At 40.1% G+C, this 23,094-nt stretch overlaps 3 protein-coding genes and 1 long non-coding RNA gene across 5 annotated transcripts in view; 2 read left to right on the top strand and 2 right to left on the bottom strand.

Annotated features, from left to right (window-relative positions):
* The window catches only part of cyth3b (cytohesin 3b), a 35,051-nt gene extending 28,351 nt beyond the window's left edge, over window positions 1-6,700 (top strand). Inside the window, exons 10-13 of the mRNA XM_028600140.1 lie at window positions 1,027-1,103; window positions 1,999-2,070; window positions 2,186-2,340; window positions 4,390-6,700. Coding sequence (XP_028455941.1) covers window positions 1,027-1,103; window positions 1,999-2,070; window positions 2,186-2,340; window positions 4,390-4,462 — 377 coding nt within the window. The 3' untranslated portion in view covers window positions 4,463-6,700. The remainder of the gene's footprint in view (window positions 1-1,026; window positions 1,104-1,998; window positions 2,071-2,185; window positions 2,341-4,389) is intronic.
* A 1,596-nt stretch (window positions 6,701-8,296) lies between these two features.
* On the bottom strand, window positions 8,297-15,868 carry cacng5b (calcium channel, voltage-dependent, gamma subunit 5b). Its single transcript, XM_028600320.1, has 6 exons — window positions 15,664-15,868; window positions 13,308-13,566; window positions 11,728-11,814; window positions 11,087-11,227; window positions 10,844-10,989; window positions 8,297-9,587 (listed from the first exon to the last, which is right to left on the bottom strand). The coding sequence occupies exons 2-6, from the start codon at window positions 13,501-13,503 to the stop codon at window positions 9,327-9,329; spliced, it is 831 nt and encodes a 276-aa protein (XP_028456121.1). The 5' UTR covers window positions 13,504-13,566; window positions 15,664-15,868; the 3' UTR covers window positions 8,297-9,326.
* A 1,000-nt stretch (window positions 15,869-16,868) lies between these two features.
* prkcab (protein kinase C, alpha, b) overlaps window positions 16,869-23,094 on the bottom strand; it is a 106,054-nt gene continuing 99,828 nt past the window's right edge. For both annotated transcript variants that reach the window (XM_028600706.1, XM_028600707.1), the window contains 2 exons: window positions 22,812-22,952; window positions 16,869-19,176 (listed from right to left, as the gene is read on the bottom strand). In XM_028600706.1, the coding sequence (XP_028456507.1) occupies window positions 19,012-19,176; window positions 22,812-22,952 (306 nt within the window). In that variant the 3' untranslated portion in view covers window positions 16,869-19,011. The remainder of the gene's footprint in view (window positions 19,177-22,811; window positions 22,953-23,094) is intronic.
* On the top strand, window positions 21,345-22,521 carry LOC114570391 (uncharacterized). The gene is made up of 2 exons (XR_003694498.1): window positions 21,345-21,449; window positions 21,657-22,521. It is a non-coding gene; the product is annotated as an uncharacterized LOC114570391 (long non-coding RNA).

Below are 23,094 nucleotides of genomic sequence, written 5' to 3'. Positions count from 1 at the left end.
GACGTTTGCACTCGTAGTTTGCACAAGTTAACATTGGAGGTGGTGAACTTGCTCTGGGGTTTAGTGTGTGTGTGTGTGTGTGTGTGTGTGTGTGTGTGTGTGTGTGTGTGTGTGTGTGTGTGTGTGTGTGTGTGTGTGTGTGTGTGTTTGTGCTTATATGTCTACATGTGTGTTCATTCAAGGGTACTTTAGGTGCCACGTTAAGTTCTTATCAAGTGCTGTTTGCTCCCCTCTCCCGAGAGCCAATGAGGTTTTATCCTGTTGCCTTTTAAAAATGAATAAGTAAAGTCAGCAATAATTTATCAGTTGTGTGAGTCATCATTTAACTAAGTTCAAAGTTAGCATAGATAGTGGTGGTTGATTGTAATCACATACTATTCAGTTTTCGTCAAACTGGCTTGCCTGCATATTTTAGAAAGTCAAAGTGAATTTTCTCTCTATTGCAGGTTTACTTTTGAACATCCAACCACAGCAGCATTAATCTGAAATACTGAGTTTAAAACATAGAGAAAGAAACATGTCAAAAAGCCTAAAAACAAAAGAGGCATACCATATAAAACCTTCCTTTACATGTAGGGTTGGACATGTAGTAGAAAACTACATAAACGGTCGTACACTTTAGATCAGCCAAACATACTAATTGACTTTTCAATGGCATGTACTGCTTATTGAGTCAATTAAGTATTAATGTGTGTCTAATTGCCTCATGACATGATCATGTGGGTAATGACAAGCAGCTTTTCTTACATAGGAAATTGAATTACAGCAGTGACCTGAACAAAAAACATGTAGAAGCAGTAATTTAAAATGCATTGTTTGATCTTTTTTATGATTTATAACAAGTCTGGAAGTCAGAGTTAGCAACAAATATCCATACAATACTACTTTATAATATCTATATAATTGGATATGGGTCAGCTTCATTAACAATTGTCACATCCCGGCTTTTTTTTCCTGATGGGAGACAGCCGGTCTGTCACTGTGGCCTTTGTGTGACTTCCTGTCTCCTCTTCCTCTTCCTGTCAGGGGGCCGAGTGAAAACCTGGAAGAGAAGGTGGTTCATCCTGACTGACAACTGCCTCTACTACTTTGAATACACAACAGTGAGTGTCACACTAAGATGATGTTTTGATCAGTAAAGTGCTTCTTTGCAAGCATATGTGCTGGTTTCTGTGTGTGTTCGCATGTCTACAGATGAAGAAGATTTTCGGAATTTGGGGTAGCCATAACGCATTCTGGGATTATAATGAATAGGGGGGAAAATATGGAGTAGATCAACATACGGAAATTCAACATATCAGTATCCTGTAATTTTCACTCGTGGCTGCTGTGGCTGCTGTTTAACAAATGCTTATTGGTCATCAGTTGTCGACATTTATGTTCAAGCACATTGGCACTAATCTTGTGGAAGGTTCCTCCAAACGGGCTCGGGTCGGCCCTGTTTGGCAAGAAAGAGTGTTTATTCATCAGTATTATTTTCTTTATGACTGCTAGTGCTATGTGTGTTTGATGATTTGTGTCAATTTTTGTAAGAATAAGCTTATGTGTGCTTGGTTGAAGATGCTTATCATTCCCTCTGTGTCCCTGCTAGATGCTACATCAGCACTGTCCTCTCTCTACCCTGGTATTATTCTTCAGGACACTATTATTATGTCGCGTCCTCTGGTCTGAATGCTCCACACACACATTATCTGCTCGTTTAAAGAGCAGCAAGGATGAGAGGAGGGGGACAAGGTTGATTTCCATGCTAGCAAAACATATCACAGAGGACTATCCTCTTTTCCCTACCTCACTCCTCTACTCTCCTCTTTCATTTTTCTTTCTGTCAGTTTATTCCATCCTCGTCTTCATTTTATGTGATTCTTAAATGCACCTCTTGCTTCGTCTAGCCTCTTTATATCCTTTCTTGTTTGCTTGCTTCTTACTTTGCCATCAATTGCGCTCTCTCTTTGTATTCACTTGGTTGTTTTTCTCCATCCTCTCATGTTTCTCCTTCAGGACAAGGAGCCTCGTGGGATCATCCCGCTGGAGAATCTCAGCATCAGGGAGGTGGAGGAGCCCAGGAAACCTGTGAGTGTTACCTCATTAAAGACCCTTAGAATCTTTTCTCTTCTCTTACTGTGTTTATTGGATGTTTAAATTGTAAGTACATGTCTTGATGCCCTGCTCTTTGTCCGTTCTCCAGAACTGTTTTGAGCTCTATAACCCCAATCACAAGGGCCAGGTGATCAAAGCCTGCAAAACAGAGGCAGATGGTCGAGTTGTTGAGGGTAACCACGTTGTGTACAGGATATCAGCGCCCACGCCGGAAGAGAAAGAGGAGTGGATTAAATCCATCAAGTAAGACTCCTCACAAGCACAATTAAAGCAATAGTTTGACATTTGGGGAAACAGGTTTTTTGCTGACAGGGTTTATTCATCTAAAGTCTCCACATTAGTAGTAACATTAAATCGCCTTGTAAAACCCCAACTTGTTTTTATACTTCACTGTTGTACAGATTAAACTATAAAGATATAACGTGTTAATAAGAGAGCTTTAGAGGTGCTGGTAAGCAGATTTTGTTACCTTTGGACAGAGCTAGCTGTTTCCATCTGTTTCCACTCCTTATGCTAAGCTAAGCTAACCTGCCACAGATTCAATTCTGACCAGCGGCCCTTTGCTGCATGTCATCCCCCTGTCTCTCCCCTTTCACATCTTCAGCTGTCCTATATAATAAAGGCCTAAAATGCCCCAAAAATAATCTAAAAAAATGAAGCAAAAAAGCATTTTTCCCAAAATGTCTAACTGTTCCTTTAATAAGCCTAAATGAGCTAAAGCACCAGCGTTAAAAGTCCATTTTCTTGTGGTGGGTGGTTGACTTCATGAGCTGATTACAGTGACCAAGCTGCCACTCAATAAAGGTTATCATACAAAACTATTAGCTAGTACAGACATAAACCACACTCTAGTCTGGCCCTTCGACTGTAAGAAAAATGCTGACGAAAAAGAGACCTAGGAAAGATACTTATATGGGTCATTGTTATGCAGAGTATGTCATTACAATATTTGATTTAAATAGTGAAACAGACAACCAAAGTGTGGCTTCTTTCTGTCCGATACCATACATACTGTAACTCTCAGTAATAATAATAACCTTGCTGTCAGTGACCCAAATGTTGCTCTGTAATCGCCTGCATAGAAGCTGGTGCAATGTCAAAGAGAGTTGGCTCAGCAGAACAGAACACTTGTATACTGTAATATAGTGCAATCCCCCCCCCCCTCTCTCCATACTCTCAAAGAGTATTCACTGGGGAAATGATGGGGGATTAGTCACTGCTTATAGCAGCCCACGGGTGAGCCAGCAAACCCAGTTAACCTATCCAGGAGAGGCAGCTCCAAACTGGGCTGACGTACTCACAGCTACGGCAGCTAACAAGCTGCAGCTTGTGCTTCACCAGAGGGGGTCCAAGAGGACTCGGGGTCTGGGGAGATAAAAGGCATTTTATGGAAATGATGATTTTCCCCTCTTCAGAAGTAGAGATGATCACAGAGGCAACGCTAGATCTGCTTCTCTTGAGTCACAAACACACAGACCCAGATGATGGGAGACCAACTGGGTCAATGGAGAAAGTGGGCTATGCTATGTGTTGTACTGTATATATTTTTATATTTCCAGTTCCATCAAATGTTAAGGACAGAAATGGAGGAAACATTATTTTGTATTAGTCACGGCAGCCTTTCTTGGATTTGATCACTTTTACGGTGGAGATTTTGTTTCATGAAATTGGGTTTTGCAAAATGACAATAGAGCAGTTTGAAAGAGCAGGATAGTCATCACATACAGATAATACAAATTAATACTCATTCTTCAGCGCGTGGCGTTGTAAAGGGAATCAGAGATATCCGCAGTGGGGGGTTGAGCCTCTTTTTGCTTAGTGCTGGTGCTAACAGGATTTAGCAGCCGTGAAACTGGGCTCCTCAGTAGAGCCCAAATAGCTTTCTGACTCACTCACTCTCATTGTAGGATGCCTTTCCATCGCTCTTAGAAAAACATGGGGAGCAGGAGAACGCAGAAGAGTCAATAATCTGGAGCACCTTTGTTCGCCCTACTTCCAACCTATAAACCTGCAGAATAATAGGAGGGAAAGTGTGCTTGTGTGTTTTACTACGAGTTCTGGAGGAGGTTCCAGCAAACCGGAGTACTAAGAAAAAACTTGGGGGGGGGGGGCTTCTTCAGAAACCATGGAAACCAAACTAGGTCACTGCACAAACATTTTTTTTTTGATCTAGTTAAGGCAGGGGTTTGTATAAATGTGCCTACATTTCCATATCAAAGATGCTTGAGACCCTCCTCTCATGTGGCCTTATTATTTATTTCATCACTGTCCTTTGATTGGCCTTTTCTCCAGGGCCAGCATTAGCAGAGACCCCTTCTACGACATGCTGGCCACCAGGAAGAGACGCATCGCCAACAAGAAGTGAAGAGGGACAATCTTCTCAACCTCCAGCTCCTCCATCTTTCTCTCCTTCGGTTCATGAACACATAAACCAAACACACTGCGAAGCTGGTACACCACAGAAAAGTCCTTCAACCCCAGAAAAGACTTTGGCTATGAAAAAAAAAGTTTCTTCCTTGGACGGTCTACAAGTCATGTGCACTTGCTGGGGCTGAGACATCACACACTACTGAGGGGACAGCAGACCTCCAGCTAACAGATATGTGGACTCTTGCATTGAGCAGCACATAAACAACCAAGTCAGCTTGTTTCTCATCCATCTCATGCACACCCCCATACCTCCCCCTCTCATAGTCATAACATGTTTCTAGGTCTCCCTAATGCACAACTGCCATGTTTCAGGTGCACATGCATGCATGTGGGTTATTGTAGACCAATCAATTTGTTTGTGTGTGCATGTTTGTGTATGCGTGCGTGTGTGTGTTTGTGTGTATGTGTGTGTGTGTGTGTGTGTGTGTGTGTGTGTGTGTTTGTATGCAGCAGTGTGCATGCTATCAATGCACCCAGGATCTACAGTATGTGTGCATACAAGCGTTCCCTCCACTGTGCTTTATGAAAGGTTATTGTAATTCAATGTAGAGTTTAGATGTATTGTTGACTACATGGGGAACGATATGTGAGAGTGAATTAAGACATTTGGAGGATGAAAGGTGGGAAGAGGAGACAGATGGAAACATTTGGGAGGTGGTGGGTAGGTCAGTGCAGCATAACCTCACGTGGACCATGTGGTCTTCTCATTCTGGTGCTGATTCTTCTCTGTAGGTGCCATAGCTGAAGCTTTGCTCACAGTAACCTCAGAAAACAGCGCTGGCTTACATTTAGGTTCCTAACAAAGCATTACAGTCTTGAGTCAGCTGGGCTGATTTCATTTATTTGTGTGGAGCAGAGAATTTTGAAATGTGCATACTTTTTTATTTTAGTTGACTAGGAAAGGAGCTTTTGCCAAAGCTTGAAATAAAAACTTTCTTTTTGGACGTAAAGTTGCAATCCTTAAGATTTCAGTCCTGGTTAATTTGGCAACACAACCATGATTAATGGTGGTAACTGCAAGTGTGCTGTTTAATACTACAGCAAGCACTCCTTAAGCAGCCACTTTGTAAAAAAATGCAACAGAACAGCAACTTTTGTATCTTTTTACAGTGCAACCAAACAAAATTAAGTTAGTCAATAATAATTGCTAATGTAATGTGTAACTGTGTCATCTGCAGCTAACAGTTCACGGTGGCTGCTCCTTCTTGTTTCGTTACTCTCTTCTAAAAATAAAAAATGATCCGCTGATGAAAAAAATGCCCAAAATCCACAGAAAAGTGTCAATTTTATGAAAACCTTAAGGATTTTAACTTTAAAAAATTGTCTGCTAGGTAGGTTTTATTTATGGCTGTGCAATGGCCCAATAGGGTACCAGTCCGATTAAGCTTTTTTTCTTCTTGTCTATGGCCTAGGTCAGTGAAGGTTGATGTATTGTTGTAATCCTGTTTGCGTTTGGTTTGTAATCCTAAACAATCTTGCTTGCTTTTGTGTTCTTCTCTGAAAGTATATAAGTATAACCAACCAACTTATCATTTTTGTATTTATTTTCATTTGTGAAATGGTTTAATACTACCTGTAAATGTTATACAATGTATGCTTAAGTTATGTATGTATATATAATGTATAGGTTTTCTGGTCTCTTTGTTGTAGTATGCACACTCTGTGTAACATGCTTGAGCCTACAGGCAGATGTTTGCATCAGCTGAAGTTTGGGGTCTTCTTTACAAAAGCCTTAAACATAATTATAAGTAAACATATGAGGGTGAGGATGATGATGATGATGATGATGATGATGATGATGATGATGATATTGGTCAATAACTGTGCCGATGCTCTTTAAATAAGCCATGACAAGTGAGAAGATGGTTGTATTAATGATGATGATAAAGATTATAGTGAAAATGATGTTTGTTGTTAATGATGATGATTATAGTGATGTAATATCAGTGTGATGATGATACTATCATTAATGATGATGTCAACAACTATAAACAGCAGTAGTTTTCTATGTGATTGTAAAATAAAATGAAAGCCTTGTGGTCAGGGCAGAATATTATCTTCTACTGCCCTATGTGGGCTTATAATTACATTAACTTTTTTATTCTCTGTAAAAGCGGTCACGTTGTACATTACGTGTATCTATATAAAGTATACATAAAGCATACAGCAGATGTATGGTGTATTTATTATTGATGCTTGTCTTGACCTACTTATTTGCATAAGTCATGAGCTATCGTTAATGAATTATACAGATATTTTTCGCGAGGTGACGAGCTCTCTGAATGTATAACATGTCATCCTCCATCATGCAGCGCAATAGTATGGGAAGTATGGTGAATTAACAGGAAGGGTAAATCAAAAAATGTTGAGTGCCTGAGAGAAATCTGAGTGGGAGAGAAGATATGGAGAATGACTGGGGAGAGAGCGTCCTCTACTGGTTTTCCTTTTTCATTTTCAAGTCATAGTCAATAATAATGAGTTGTGGAAGAGGTATTCAGATCCTTTACTTGAGCAAAAGTGATAATAACACAATGTGAAAGTACTCCAATACAACTAAAAATCCTGCATTCAAAACCTTGCTTAACTATGACCTCAGTAGGAAACCTAAAATAGAATTTACGCATTTACGACAATGTCAACAAAAACTGAACATTAGCACTGAACTTAACATTTAGCATCGTAAAGATAGGTGTTATGGCCTGACTGTTCTATTGGATTACATTAGATTGTTCAGGTGTACCTAATAAAGTGACTGAGTGTATTTACCATGTGTGTCAAAAGACAAAAACGGAGATATCTGCTTTTGCAAATGAACCCTTCCTTTTTAAAACCAAATGATTAGATCCATCAAAACATGTTAACATGTAGTGGAGTTTGCTTACCGGGGAAAACAACAGACTTTCACCCAGGAAATGCATGTTCCTTGGGAGTGTTTAAATACAAACCACAATCTTTTCCTAAACTTCACTAGTCCTTTTGGTGCCTAAACTTAACTTCCGTCGCCGCATAACACTCACTTTTTCTTGCCTAAACTTAATCGTAATCTCCACCAAAATGATCGGCAGCTCCGCGGCTTTTCATCGGTGCTTAGCACCGCCCAAGACGATTGTGATTGAAAGAAATGCCAATAAACAAGAGCACATTTCCGTCCCATCCCCGAATGCTATGTGAAGTAGACAGACTCTCCTCCAGCTGGCTGTGGAGGAGGGTCTGGCAAAGCAAGACTACATATAGAGTAACTTTCACATCTTGTATGAGCTTTTCTTGTCCCTCTCAGATGTTTGCCTGTGCCACATTCAGGAACTGTTGTACCTGTATGTAAAACTCTGTTTCACCTCTGAGGGGATAATGAAAATTTCCCAAGTTATACTGTACATTTGAGGATGGACCTTTTATCAGTTTAGATTACCAAAATTCATACATTTGCACAATGAGGTTTTGATATACACGTCTGACATTATTTGTGTATAAAAAATAAGCAGTAAAATCCATTTACTGGATCAACAGAAGACATAAAAGTACTTTTAAAAACATAAATTTGAATGTATGTCACACTATATACTGTGGAGAATTCCACAAAGTGTTTAGGGGAATCAAGATTTTTATTTGACAATTGTGCCAAGAAACTGCAAAACAAACTGTGCACTGCCCTCCAGTGGATAAATGTAGAATCACTGCGTGAGGACATGTATTTTTACAGATGACTCCTCCTGCACACTGTACCAAACATGTTTAATGGCAAAGCAGTGCTACCAGAACACAGACACTCGGAAAAACAGCACCTAATTTGCAGCAGCATCTTTACATCAACTCTCTCATCATTTATTCATTTAATGTCCAACAGCTGCACATACTATATACTATATAAAAATTAATATAAAACAAATATGTATGATCTTAGCTTGTTCAGTCTGGATGTATTAATGTACCTCGGTGTCTCTCCTTATTTAAATCAAACCAGGAATTAACATTTTTGTCATGTCTTACTGTTATGATGTTAGAGACAAAACAGTCTTTAAGGTACAAAACAAACCCAACAACAACCTCTTGATGCTTGTTGACAGGACTTCTTGAGCCTGTTTCCTTATTTACAGTCTATGGTTTCCTTCCAGGACTGTCGTCACCTGCTATCTGATGGTTGTTTTAGTGGTGATGGATTGTCTTTTCATTGCATCTCACACAAATCTTCGCCTGAGCAAGACAGTTAGGTTTGCTGATGTTTCAGTGTGACATGATACATAAATACTGCCACAGAAGAAACAAAAGCATAAGATGCATTCATTTCTTGCAAAATGACAAAGCCGAGATATTCACAAAAAGAAAACAGCTACAGTATGAGGCACTGGAGGGTGAAACGCACCGATAAAATTAAACCAAACTATACAGTAGAACATTATTTCCCCTTTCAGATAAAGTTCGAAGGTAATTACTGTATACCAGATTTTAACTATGTTGAGACTTTTGCAGAAAGAATAACATCATATTGGGGTTTTCTTCTAAAACCTACAGACTTTGCCTCTTCCTGGGGAAAAAAAAAAACATAGGTGCTGCTACAACAACAAACTCCCAATAAGCCTCTCTGACCCTAAATCCACAAGCACCTCAGCTGTAAATATTTAATTCCTCAGGTCACAGTCAAAGCTGCACATATTTTTCTCCCTGAAAAACATTAAACTCAAAGTTAAATATCTAAGTAACTTTTTCTTGAAAGGAAACTCACTAGGTCCTTGGGACCCCATGTGATCCTTCAGGGAGCCTTCAGAAAGCTTTGGGCGGCCTCTGCTGTGATGGCCGACCCCTCAGCAGGGTGAAGAGGAGACCTGATCATAGTCGGGGCATTTGAGCAGAGCAGGGTAGCTGGCGCTCATCTGGAGTGAAGCTTCACTCGAGATGTCAGAAGGACTTCGCCCACGCGACCAGGCCTCTGGGTGGAGGAATTGGCTCGAGTGGTCGGAGCAGTTGCTGAGACGAGGGCGGTAGAAACTGGGGTGACGAGGCTGATAGATCTCCTCTGCTGTGTAGCGCTTCATGAACAGGTAGACGGACATGACGCCTGCGCTCTGCAGTGTATAGAGGGACACGTGAGATTGAAATTAAGTCAACGGATCAAAATATATGCAGAGGATAATGAGCTCAGAGATCATGAGCTGTAACTATTTACAACATAAACAAGTCTCCACAGCACAAAACTTTGCTATAGCTGTTTGTGATTGCTTCAGTTTTGTCATTTGAAAGCAATCAGCTAAAGTGTTATAATTTTTTATACCTTATACACCCCATTTATAATGAGTGGTAACTGTTGATATTAATAACAATTATACTGATATTACTGTAACAGTGTGTGCGTGTTAGCCATTAAGTTAATGTGGTGCTGCAGGTCCTATCAGCAACCACTGGAGGGAAGTGAACACTCATGATTCTTATTGTAATAGACTCTCTCACCGACACTAAACTATAAACCTTTTCAGTAAAAACCTTCAAGTGGCTGTCCAAGTAGCGAGTCTGATAATGTCCCTCTGAATGACAAAGTAGTTCTGTAAGGTAAGATGGCAGTTTTCCAACCAAGTTTACCAAGGGCCTTGTAGATAAAGAGATACCAGTGAGTATCACGTCTTTCTTGGAGAGAAGACCACCCTATCATGTCTTATGTAAAATACAATGATGTGTACCATAAACATCACCGGCACTGTCAGACATGCGTGTAAATTAAGTTAAATGTTTATTATTGGGGTGGTGTTGCAGTAGTTGGAACCGTCACCTTAAAACGAGAAGGTTTAGCCGACCAGCTAAAAAGGACATAGTAGGCATCATAAATGTAAAGTTTATAGCAAAATAGTTCTATTGATTGCATTAGACTGTACCTAATAACATGGAAACTCAGTGTATAGTAAGGCTATTGATGGGGATTAAATGCCCATTCACACCTAAAACTCGGAGAAAACTTAAACCACTTTTAATTTAAGTGTCAGAAGTTTCTGCTACAGTAAAGTCCAGGATATGAGTAGATTTTTCGAAGCACAGAAAAATGATGAGAAGCAGCTGGTGCAGTGAATTTAATGTGTTTTATTGTTATACTTGGAGGTTTTTCTTTTAGTTACTGTATAACTAAGCATTGTTATGTTTTAATAATAGTGTCTGAATGTGTATTCTACTGTTCAATTTCATACTACATGTTTTGTGTCTGTCTTTTAACATCTTTGGACAATGGTGCAAAGACATGTTCTCACTTTATTATAGTCATCCCTTGGATTCATGTGTTATCACAGCAGTGCCAAAGAGCTGAACAAGTCTTCTGTGTCTGTGTTCAGTTGCTCACCTCAGTGAGCAGGAAAGAGATGGCAGAAAAGGCAAAGGACCAGCCGTACTTGTAGGTAAAAAAGGTTTCACTGCTCTTAGTCCTATTCAGCATTTCATCATTTATACTGGAGATGTACAGCACCAGGCCCACCACCAGAGCCAGACCTGAGAGACAGAGAAATTCAATTAAGGATTGGACAAAAACAAGGAGACAGGACAGAAACATGACAAGAGATAAGAATGGAGAGAAGATCAGTGTTACCTGAGAGGATGAAGAAGATCCCGGAGACAAATGCCAGGATGGTGCGGTGAGGCCGGATGTGGCCAATGTTGTTGAGGACGAAGCCGATGAACATGAAGAAAAGGCTGACAAGAGGGAACGGAGTGGCTGAGCGGATCATCTCTGAGTAGAGGAGGAAAGCTGCTGTTTAACCCCAAAACATCCAGCAGATGGGTTTGTACATTTCAGTGTAAAAACTGAGGCAGAAAGATGCTTTTAGACAGAGGGACGTTAAGCGTATCTCATTGTATCTCAAAGTGAAATTAAGGAATGTTTTGTTGATTTATCCCAATAATCCCAATATTTATCGTCTGCTCTTTTGCCAGACTTTTTAAATCTCAGAGATTATTACTCTGTGTGGATTTAGCCTTCAGTAAAGATTTGACACTGAGCCACGCGGAAGGACTTGTGAGGTGAGTTATCTATGAAAGGTAATAAGTATTCTGGAGAGGAGCAGCCTGACGGTTCAGATGACTCAGACCCATCTGTCTGGCTACAGTTAGGTGATTTCTGAGCACAACCTCAATGGAAAACAACACGTTTTTTGCCATGAAAATACCCCCGCTGTTTATTTGAACAACCTCAAGGGGGCACTTTGAGTTATTAAGCCTGAAGTTACTCACTGAGCACGTTTACTGTCGACTCTGACGTCAACTGGACATTCATGGGCATGATGTAGGCGATGGTGAAGCAGCGACCAGACTCGCCACCTGAATAGGGAAGAAAGAAAAACAAAGTTTTGAGACAAAGTTTAGGTGAAGAAGAGGGGGTGAGGAGACGTGAAAATAAATGGGGAGAGTTGTTCAATTTCCCTTGTTAAATGTATAGACAAAACCAAAAGGCCAAAAACCGGCAGACAGGAACAAGAAGACCAAAAAAGCAGGCAGGTACTATGGAGCTGATGAGAGAACTAGGAGGAGCAGGTGTGCAGGTTGGTGTGGAGGTCAGGTAAAAGGTGGAAACACACAGAGGATTGCTGCAGGACAGAGAGTGACATGGGAGGGACATATTAGAGACTGGCAGAATCCAATGAGCCAAAACAAAAGACGCATAAAGAAACGTGTTTTATTTGTATTTATATATTTACTATACATTAAAGTAACAGTTCAATATTTTTGGAAGAACACTTATTTGCTTTCTTGCCAGGAGTTAGATTAGAAGATTGATACCGCCCTCGTGCCTGTATAGTAAATATGCAGCTGGAGCCAGCAGCTGATTAGCTTAGCTTAGCATAAGGACTGCAAACAGGGGGAAACAGCCCACCTGGCTCTGTCTGATGGTAACAAAATCCACCTTTAAGGCTCTTTATTACACATGTTATATCATTTTTGTTAAAAAAAATAAAAATGTATTGGCAGGGACCAGTAATTTCCTGGAGTCTCAACTAGTTGCCTGGCAACATAACCCCCTGTAAAACAAAATTTTTTCCCCCGAACAAATAATTTATTCTGTATTACTTGAGCATGTGAGCCAACACAGACGATGTGCATCATGTGGAAGATATAGGCAATACTGTTTCTAATTGACTTAATAGATTTGACCAAATAAGCTATGTAGGTATTTTTTCTATAATTTAACACATCATGTGTGAGTTACATCCCATCTCGCAAAGATTACACAGTCATTATTATCACTTCAGCATCGTCACATACAGATACCAGCTGGAGTTAGCACAATGAGATGACATCTGTCTCTGTAGACAAGTTTTTGTGTGTTTGTGTGTGTGTGTGTGTGTGTGTGTGTGTGTGTGTGTGTGTGTGTGTGTGTGTGTGTGTGTGTGTGTGTGTGTGTGTGTGTGTGTGTGTGTGTGTGTGTGTGTGTGTGTGTGTGAGTGAGTGTATAATTATGTTGCAGGACTAATTTTACACTGAATGCTTTAAGAGAGAAATACAAACACACTTTCTCTCACTCTGCTTCATGTACTCCACACACACACACACACACACACACACACACACACACAAACACACACTGATGACGTTCTTGTGAATGTCAAAGCTGGCTGATGCAGTGACGATATGTCAGTGTGATAGGATCATCTCTCACTGCTGCTGCCACGTTTAGACACTGCACAATACAAATGAACATCCTTGAATAAAGATCAGTCCCCTCTTAACACCATGACATGTATCTGTGCCACAATCCTGATTGAGTCAAATCACAGGAGCACAGAGAACAACGCACCCCCAGACTCGTTACTCACCAGCCAGGAAGCAGACTCTCCACAGGCCGGAGTGCAGCGACGTCTTGATGTCGATGCTCTGGTTCAGAGGCATAATGACGCCCTCCTCCAGGTACAACCAGTAGTCCGTGCTGACCGCCACTCCCAGCAGCCCCAGGCTACTGATTGCAAAGACACTGCTCAGCAATGTCAAGGCCTTCCTGCTGCAAGCGCTCATGGTGACAGCGGGGGAATCTTCCAGCAGGGGTCGGTTAAAATGAGGAAAAGTCCAAAAAGCAATCTGGAGGAGGAGAAAGGGGAAAAGAAGGTTGGATTACTGGTAGAAATGAGAAGTTGGATGTGGCGACCCAGTGTGTGTTAATCAAACAAATACAAAAGACATTATGAAATAAATATGAATAAATACAGACAAAATAAATAGATATAATATATCTATTTATAAGTAATATAATAATGAAATGGTGAAATAATCCAGCAATTTCCAAAAACTCACCTCATTAATAGGAATTGTTATTTCTGTTTATTGCGGGTCATTTTTATTACATTCCAGCTGTTTTTATTTAAAAATATCCCTTTTCCAGTTTCTTTTTTATTAAATGTTTTTTATTTCATAATGCCAACAATGTTTATATCTCAATCAAGACAAACAGGGGTGTCAGATATGTGATTGGTTGTTGCTTTGGTCTGAATGAGCAGCAATTCAATCACTTTTGTTTGTCTTGATTGAAAGACCAAGATTGTGATTAAAAAGTGACATTATTGGGTAAAACGGTTGATGGGTAAAATATTGTGAAATAAAACAGACATTTTGAAATACAATCTGTGGAGTAAAATAAGAAATTGTCTCATTTAACATTTCATAAGAATAAGGTAAGTTTTAAAGGAATAGTTCAATTTTTTTAAATTTATTTTAATAATCTTAAGTGAGTCAATAATAAACCTGTTTGAGCCTCAAGACTGAGGGACATTAAACTGGCCTATTACTGTGAATATAAATGCTCACATAATTTGAAATCCAAGACAGCCATGAATCAGCGCAGAATCCCTCAAAAAGGTTAGACATTCATAAAGGCATTAATAAGTCAGCGGGAGTGGGACTTTGCCAGACATATCATCTACAGTGACAGGATGATGATTTAAATTCCATTTAGGACACATAAGAATGATCTATGGACGGTGACAACATATTGTCAAGGAAAGGCTAATTTGAATGACTAGACTTAAAGACTTATTACATCTGTGCACCCCCCTCCCCCCGTTTTCTGTTTTAAAACAACCAGAATTGAAGCTAATAAAATGCTAAAAGAAACGCTGTCAGCTGCTTTGGGAGGTCACATAGGTTATTATTCACAGAAACACTCCAGAAATCTGCTCGTTCACCTGCAAGGTCACCTCTCTTGCATTGAAGAGGCCTGATAGCTCATATTTGTTTCATATTAACTTCCTTGCTTATTATCGGTCCTTGTCAGCAATATTATTCTTTAAATGTTTACTTTTTTGACTAGATAGTGACAGTAGAGAGTCTCAAACCTCTAAGTCACCAGGATGCTCCTCAGCAGTTTTAATTTCTGCTAAATCAATTTGCTTTATTGTATTCCACAGATGACAAAATACCTGATGGGAGAATTGGACTTGCAGATTTGCAGGTGAAAAAAAAACACAGTTAGCCTACTACATGACTATACAGTAGTCATGACTGTTGAGCCTTGTCACATGCAAATCACCACATCAGATCCACTCCACAACTTGAGTTACATTGCTGAATCAAAACATTTCGGCTTATCTCTTTGCCAATGCCAATATGATCAAGCTTCTCCATTCTGTAGAAAAATAATAGTCAACTTTTTAATATGGAGTAAATACACAAAAGAACAGAAATATTCACACTTGTAACACTTTTTTTACTCTCACAACATCAGATGTCAGTAATATAACCTAACTCTCCTTTGTGTGAAACATCCTTTCCATCAACAGTCATTTAACCTTCTACAACTTTATGCAATTTGTTCTGCTATACAGTTATTTTCCCAGGGGGGTACTGAGTTTAGTTTTCAAGATAACCCATCAACGTCAACCCTATATTACAATGATAGCCCTATAGAGACGTTTACAGTGCATCCATGACTTCTGGCTGTTTCCAATAGCCTATAGTAAGCCTGATATTCCAATAAAATACTATGGCTTAAAGAAATATAAGATATACCTCGATGTTAGTAGCCTATATTAGGAAGGGGAAGTGCACAATCAAAACCCCAATAAACTCACAACAAACACTATACTTCATCTGTGAAAATGTGAAACACAGTCCAGTTAATTAGAAGCAGGAGTTGGAAAAAAAAAAGTAATGCGACGACAGCATACAAACACGTGTTCCTACCTGTTTGTAATCTGTACAGTCTCAGCGCTGTTTCCTGCACTTTGAACAAATGTTGTGCTCAAGTTGTGGATTAAAACCTGCAGAGAAAGACGGTATGTTTGGTCAGTAATCAAAAATTCCTTCAGAAAACTGTCATGCGAAGCCGCGGGAAGCTTTAAGGACCGAGACGATGCAGCAGTGCGTCAGTGCAACACACTGAGTCAGACAGACGCCTCGTGCTGCTCTATGGCTGAATGCAAATACACAGACAGATAGAGAGAGGGAGTGAGAGAGAGAGAGAGAGAGAGAGAGAGAGGTGTTTCAGGACCAAGGACAGCTCTACTCAGCCAGCCTGTTCTCATAAACATACGTTCGAAAAGCTACGAAAAGTGAAGCACTGTATGATTTACACGTTGTTTTTTTTTTGCTGTGTGCACTACATTGACTGCTGCTGTAGGCCATAGACTGTATATATTAACGGTCTATGCTGTAGGCCTATAAGAACGCAGCTGGCGGTGAGGTGGTCGGAGAGGATGGATGGATTTACAAGCCAGGGAATGAGGTAAAAAAAACTTTCACCCAGGAAATGCGTGTTCCTTGGGAGTGTTTTAACAGGCTTGCTTAAGTGTAGATTAGCCTTTCTAGCATTTTGCACCTAAACAAATCACGATCTTTTCCTAAACTTAACAAGTTGTTTTGGTACCTAATCTTAACTTTCCTCCCTGCATATAACGCTCACCTTTTCTTGCCAAATTTTAACTGTAATCTCCACCGAAATGACCGGAAGCTCGCGGTGCTCTGTACCCAGCGCACAGTCACCTATTCTGGGGTAACTGAAACACCAACTACCACTGACCTCACGGAGCACCACGAACCGGCGTGGTCAGTGGTCAGTGTATATTCTAATGTAGCATTTCTTCTGTGTGTGATCACTGACCTCCTAGGCCAAATTCTATTTTAAAAAGCACATGTTGAAAATCATCTTCCACATATAAAATATATTTCACACACTAAATTGTTGAAACTACGCACACATTTTTTTCACACATGAAACATCAATCAAATCACAGCCACCTCCTTCCTTTCAAATACTATTGCACATGTAATATTAAAGTGTAGCCTGATTTAAAACCTCAATAGAACAATAATATAGCCAACAATACACACATTAGCAGTGAAGCTGGAAATCGAACACCCCCCCACCCCACCCGAAAGAAAACAGCAGATTCATATTTTTCATACTTTATTTATACACAGTATCCATCATACCACAATGAACATAGGAACAAGAAGAATCAGGTTAACAAAAGTAGGGGCAGTGAAAGGTAACGCATACAAACATCCCTGTGGCTCTAACTGTAGTGGTACATACCCTGACTGGCCTGACATGTAATTATCTCTGTCATGGGTCCAAAGTTTTGTTATTTTTCTCTTCTTCTCCTCCGATAAAGATTCTCAATGTGAGACATGTAAACATTCAGTTTTCTCTTAACCTTAAAAATCTAATTTTGGTCCAGATGTGACAGCTGCAACATCAGTCTGCATGTTACACTAAGTAACTAATTCGGGGGTTAAAAGTAAATTTGGCAGTTTTATGAAACGTCACTGTTGTAGCATTGTGCGCCTAAGTAGTAGCCTCTCAACAACACACCTGACTGGAAACCAAAGACTCAAGATTGGCACCAGTGAACAACAAGCCAACAGAAGCATTTTACATAGATTTGTGTTTTTAGTCAAACATGTCAGGCTACATGGCAGCAAGTGGGAGGAGACGATGAGCAGAAAAGTGCACAATGCTCATTGGTTAATCTCGTTCTGTGCAACAAGTTGGGGAAACTCCATGCACCATGATCTCTGTATCATGCAGGGGTCTTTCTCATGCTTATATCAAGCCTCACCTCACACATGCACACAATATACACAAGAAAGAAGAGACATGTTGCAGCCACCTAGGGCTTGTATTTGAATTTGTTACAGAAGGAGTCTGCCCTGAGATGACCAAGGCAAGAGGGCATTCAACCTTTTCACGCACAGTAGGTGCTGCATATTCGCCATGACACTGAGTAGTAGAAAACAATGGATAAATAGTGGAAATACATATTACAAGGTTTGCTGATCCCAAAGCTACCAAAGATTCAGCCAAACATTATATATATATACTCCTCTTCGGGGTAATCTAAACATAGACATGTTCAAACTGTCTATGGTTGTAAAAGCACATTCAGTTCGTAGTATAAAATCTGCAAGTAACTTCTCTTTCTGAAACATCTCTTTGAAACATATTTACAAAATAATAAAAATGGGGGTACAATAGAGTTTTTTTTTTTGGACATAAAAGTTGAGTTAAGCGAAACATAAAATATGAACAAAAGCTTTTTTCCTTTAACAATTAGAAACTTTTTCTTCAGGATAAGACTCTTCAAAACATACAACAATTATATATCAACATAGTTTATATCGTAAATACTAAACTTTACAATGATACCAGACGTGTACTGCATCCTAGAGTCTACTGTTCATACAGAGTCAGAAAAATAAGCATGCAACAGAGATCTGCTTTGTGCATATGGAAATAGCATCGTTATACTTTAAAACACTGTCTCTTTGATCCACAGTTTTCTGACCCTATAGTATACTGACCAACACTGCATTCAAATAGCGTAGACAGCTTATAACCAAGCATAAGCATGATGTGCTTCTGTTTGTCTATGCTGAGTTAGATATACTGTATCTCCACGTCCTACAAAACAACACAAAGAAACAGCCCCTGTTTTAGTGGGGTTTTAGTGTGTTGGGAAAAACATTACAAGGATTTTAAGAACTGCAAAAGAAATGATGTCTTTCCACTTCTACTTTGGCACTCATGTAACAGTATACTACCTCTTGTTTTTTTAATATAAATATAAAACACACGTGTAGCGGATCAGAAGTAGATAAAGCCGGGACAGAGCAGAAAAATATGTTCCGTTCTCGTCGTGCATTGCAGCTTGTTGCGTAGTAAGATGGGGAACATGAGAAAGGAAAACATCTTGCATCTTTAATACCTAATAACAAAGTAACCGGTCACACATTCATACGCAAGAAAAAAAGGCAGCAGGTTTTGGTTAAACACAGATAGAGAATAAAGAACATATATGAGATGTTTGGGGAAATTATGCAAGCATATCACCGCCATGTAGTTGTATGTATGTTCTTCAACACTTTGCTCCCCTCTTCTCAGTCACTTTTGTACACAGATTTTGATAACTAGACAGAACACTGTAGAGGATGATATGAGTCTTATGACGGCGGGATCGTTTGTTGGAGTTTGTAAGGATCCTGTAGTCAGCGACAGTCCATGCTTTTGAGTTTTTTTTATGCTATCTCTCCTCATACCACACTGTGCAGGGATGGATGGATGAACTGAGGGTTCATGTAAGAGAAGCCTGCGAACTCGCTCTGGTCGATGTTGGCGATGACCAGCTGGTCGGGAGGGGTCAGCACGGGTTGTGTACGTGTGAAAAACTTGTCAAAGTTTTCTGCTCCTTTGCCGCACTGAAAGAGATGAAAAGAATGTCAGATTATTTTGATCTCTGAACTGTAAAAGACTGCAGAAAAGAAGCTACTGAATTGTGGGGTCATGATCAAAAGACATTTCCTCACAAGTCTTTTAATAGAATGCTTCCCAACGGTCCCAGAGGGAAGGTGGTGCACAGCCCTATGTATAGCCGGGCAGAAGTTGTAATTAATTAGATTAGGAGCTAACCCTAAACATCCACAGTGGAGGTCATCACCATCAGTGTGCAGCTCCGCTTGAGGCTGTCATGCGTCTTCGGCTGAATAGATTTTTGCATATTGCCGCGTGTCATGCACAATATCATCACTGTCATGACACTTTTACAAGAAAGCAAGAAAAACCCTTCAGAATGAGTAATGCACAACAAAAACAAATCTGTGGTTTCAGTGGATTTCAGTGCCGGCTGTCTGTGACACATTTTCTCCAGCGACGCATCAGCATGTCAGGCATTTTCAGCTGCTCTGTAATATCACAGAAGCATTAAAGCCTCATATGAGTCTTTTGTTGGCTAGTCCCTTCAGGCCAATTAATGACGTCGCGTATGAGCTCAAAAAGCGCCCAGAATTGATGGATCCACTTTTAGCAATGTTCCCCCCCACCCCGTGAGTGGAGAAAAGATACATCCGCTGTGTAACTCTGCATTAATGGAAGTAAAGGGAACTCTGCTCTTAGAGAGCTATTTTTAATCCTCAGTGGCAGCGTGTTTGTTGCTTTGGGCGCTGTGGGCAGCGAGAGAATGGAGGATGTGGGCAACAAGCTCAAAAAGAGTGTTTTGTGGTGACAGGAGAAGGTTTGGATGTCGGTGGGGGGGGGGGGGTCTGGTGACTGCAGCTGGGTTTCCGGCCTCAAGCTCTGCTGGGCGTAAAACCATCACACTGGGTGAAGATGGATGGGAGCACAAACATAATAAAACACACAACCATTCATGCATACACACTTCACGACTCTCTAAGGAAGTATTTCAATCCTTTAACAGTGATGCATTCAAGAGTGACACAGTGATTTGCCGTTTTTAGCATCACAGGGATGGCAAGAAAACTAAACAGGAGCATTATATAGAAATAAATCACTCTACTGGATGTTTTATGCTAATTTTCTGATATGTGTTTATTAGTTTTTGTCGTCTTCCATCATCTCTTTCTGTGTCTAAAAATATCCACCTGTTTTTTTCTTTGAATTTATACCTCTTGGCTGAGGTAGAAATGTTGGTAGCATTGAGCTTAAATTTTATGGAAACAATGTATTGAATAAATCATGTTTGAGACCTGCCTTCTCGTCTTATTCTTGTTATCAAAGCTCACAAAATTAAAAACATTTAACGGAAACAGATTAAAAAGGACCTTACGGATATGTGTGGCCAGATTATATTCATAAAAGGAATGCCATTCCCTATTCAATTAACATGAATAACAGGTGCTTGATCAAACAATCTAGTTGTCCAATAATCTTGTTTGATGCCTCCCCAGAAAATGTGCATAAATTGATGGAAAACCAGAGTGAAATGTCAAAATGTCAACTTTACTTAACTTGCTTCAAATGCTCATACAGTATGTACACTGAAATAGTTTTTTGTGTTTGCTGTAATCACTCCTTCCTTCTATATTGGCCCTGAAGAAATGTCTTTGCAAAGTGATTTTAATGTAAGGGAAGCTTATATGAGACTCAATAGAGTTCAGACAAATCAAGTGGGAAACAGTATTTGCCAAAATGTGTTCCTCCACTGCGGCTCAGACAGCAATCACTGTCTGGGGAACACAAAGAGGGAATTATGTACTAATAGAAACTTGTCTAACTTAGACAGCTGAAGCCTCACATCAGCTGAACCTTAAAAGTAATTTCTACACAGAAACAGGTGGAATGTAATCCCCAAACATTATTGTGTCAAAAAGAGATCTTTTCTCAGCCAGTATACAAAGAAGGAATGATTACTGTTATTATGGCAGCAGTCTCTCCCCATTGTGTTTTTTCCTCTTTCCGTTGTGTGCCTGTCTGTCTTCCCCTGCATGTGCAAGTAGGTCAAGAGGCGTGGTCACTCAATCACAGGTGGCTCTGCCACTTTTGTAGCGCAGCTGCTGCCAATCAACTACTCACCTCACCAGCACAAAAAAAAGCCAATTTACCATCTTCGCCAGATTGTTCATTCTACCTGTGTGGTAGCTTGGCCAGAAGATTCCAGTCTAATAAGTCTCTAGTCTGTTTGCTCCAAGTTTCGATGTTTAATGCATGTGTGGAGTTTGCGGGGGGTAAGCAGGTAATTGCATTGATTCAAAAATGAGTGGAATAATTACTTAAATTATTTAAAAAATAAACATATGTTTATTTAGCATGTTTGTTTTGTCCATATGTGCTTGTGCTGTGTTCCCAGGTCTCAGCTGCTACAATTAGTTTTTTTTTATTGCCCCCCTGGCTCGAATGTCAATCCGCCTATGCTTAATTGTTTGTCTGCTCTTGTGCTCAGACACTGCTCAGACCTTCTGCACTATCCACCTTACAGTAAGACACGTGGCCTGCATTATTAGTGCTCGGGTACCTGCTAACCTCTTCTCTGTCCCTACCCCCCCATTCCGATCTGGAGATTACCCAGTCCTGGTTTGGTCCCCTAAAGCCAGCTCTCTGAACTCATCTTTGGACTCATCACTGCCTGCCCACGCTCTGAACCTTATTATCAGCCTTAAAGCCATCCGGCTTAGGCCCTGTTATTCTCTGCTGCACATTCAACCATGAGTATTGACTTCTTGCATTAAGAAACCTTTAAACATGCCTCTCTGAGTCTCGTGTTGATCTCTGTGTTTTGGGTCAGAAAAACTGCAAATAGGCATGTGAGTATTGTATTTAGATAGACTTGAAAAATGCAAACCTATCCTTTTAAGATTTGTAAATATAGTGCTTGAAGTTTGGAGACACAATAAGACTGAACATTAGGCACATCGGTGTGTAATGCTACGGGTAGCATTGGGCAAGATGACGACACAGTACATACCGTACTGTACTGTACATTGTATAAACGTATCTACAGCCATTTTTTCAATTTTACAAATCAGTTAGCAGGATGCTTTATGGCAATACAAGATCTTTATATGTGTTGTGAATAATGTTACATTCCATTCTGTGAGACGTTTGAAGAAAGTCGTTCTCATCTATTTTAATAGTATCCTGTAGTGCAACCCTGTTTTCCTATCTGTGTGAAGAGATTTTGAGGCAATCTTTCCGCCCATCCTGATTCTCTTATGTTACTACACCTCAACTAAATGAATGAAGCAATTGTTAGAGAATATGGAAATCCTTGTGTGTCTCATTAAACCTTTAGAACATTGTGAACTGAACCCTGCTTTGTGTCACTTTGTTCTCCATAGCTCGCCACTGCTTTAAGAATCTACTAGGTAGATAGATAGGATTCGAACCACAAAACAATCCTGATGAGATTGATTCACAACAATATGATTTTTGCATCAATGTAATTTGCTGTATTAGCCAAGAACACATAATGCTTTATTGATATTTTATCTATCTAATTTATTTTAGAAAGTGCAAAATATCATGATGCATATCAATATATGTCTCTTGCTCTCTCTCTCTCTCTCACACACACACACACACACACAGCATCACTTACCACTTTAGGTTTAAATGGCGGCTGAATCTCTCTGTTTGCCAGGCGATCCCAGTCGATGCGTCGGAAGAAGGCCTGCTCCTTGATGTCCCTCTCGCCCTCTAAGCCACAGCCGAGACGCTTTGACGGGTGCTTGGTCATCAGCTGGTATCAAACAGAAGAGGAGGCATTAGAAGGGGTGACAACGGCAGTTAGCTGCTTGAGGAAAAGCTACAAATAGGGAAGCGGAGAGATAGTGTGTATTTCTAAAGCTTCCTTATATTATCAGCAATCCACTTTGCTTCTT

Source organism: Perca flavescens, chromosome 15, assembly GCF_004354835.1.
Source record: "Perca flavescens isolate YP-PL-M2 chromosome 15, PFLA_1.0, whole genome shotgun sequence".
In the NCBI taxonomy this organism is placed as follows: domain Eukaryota; kingdom Metazoa; phylum Chordata; class Actinopteri; order Perciformes; family Percidae; genus Perca; species Perca flavescens.
The sequence above is the reverse complement of the archived record's forward strand: the minus strand, read 5'-3'. Positions and strand labels throughout refer to the sequence as shown.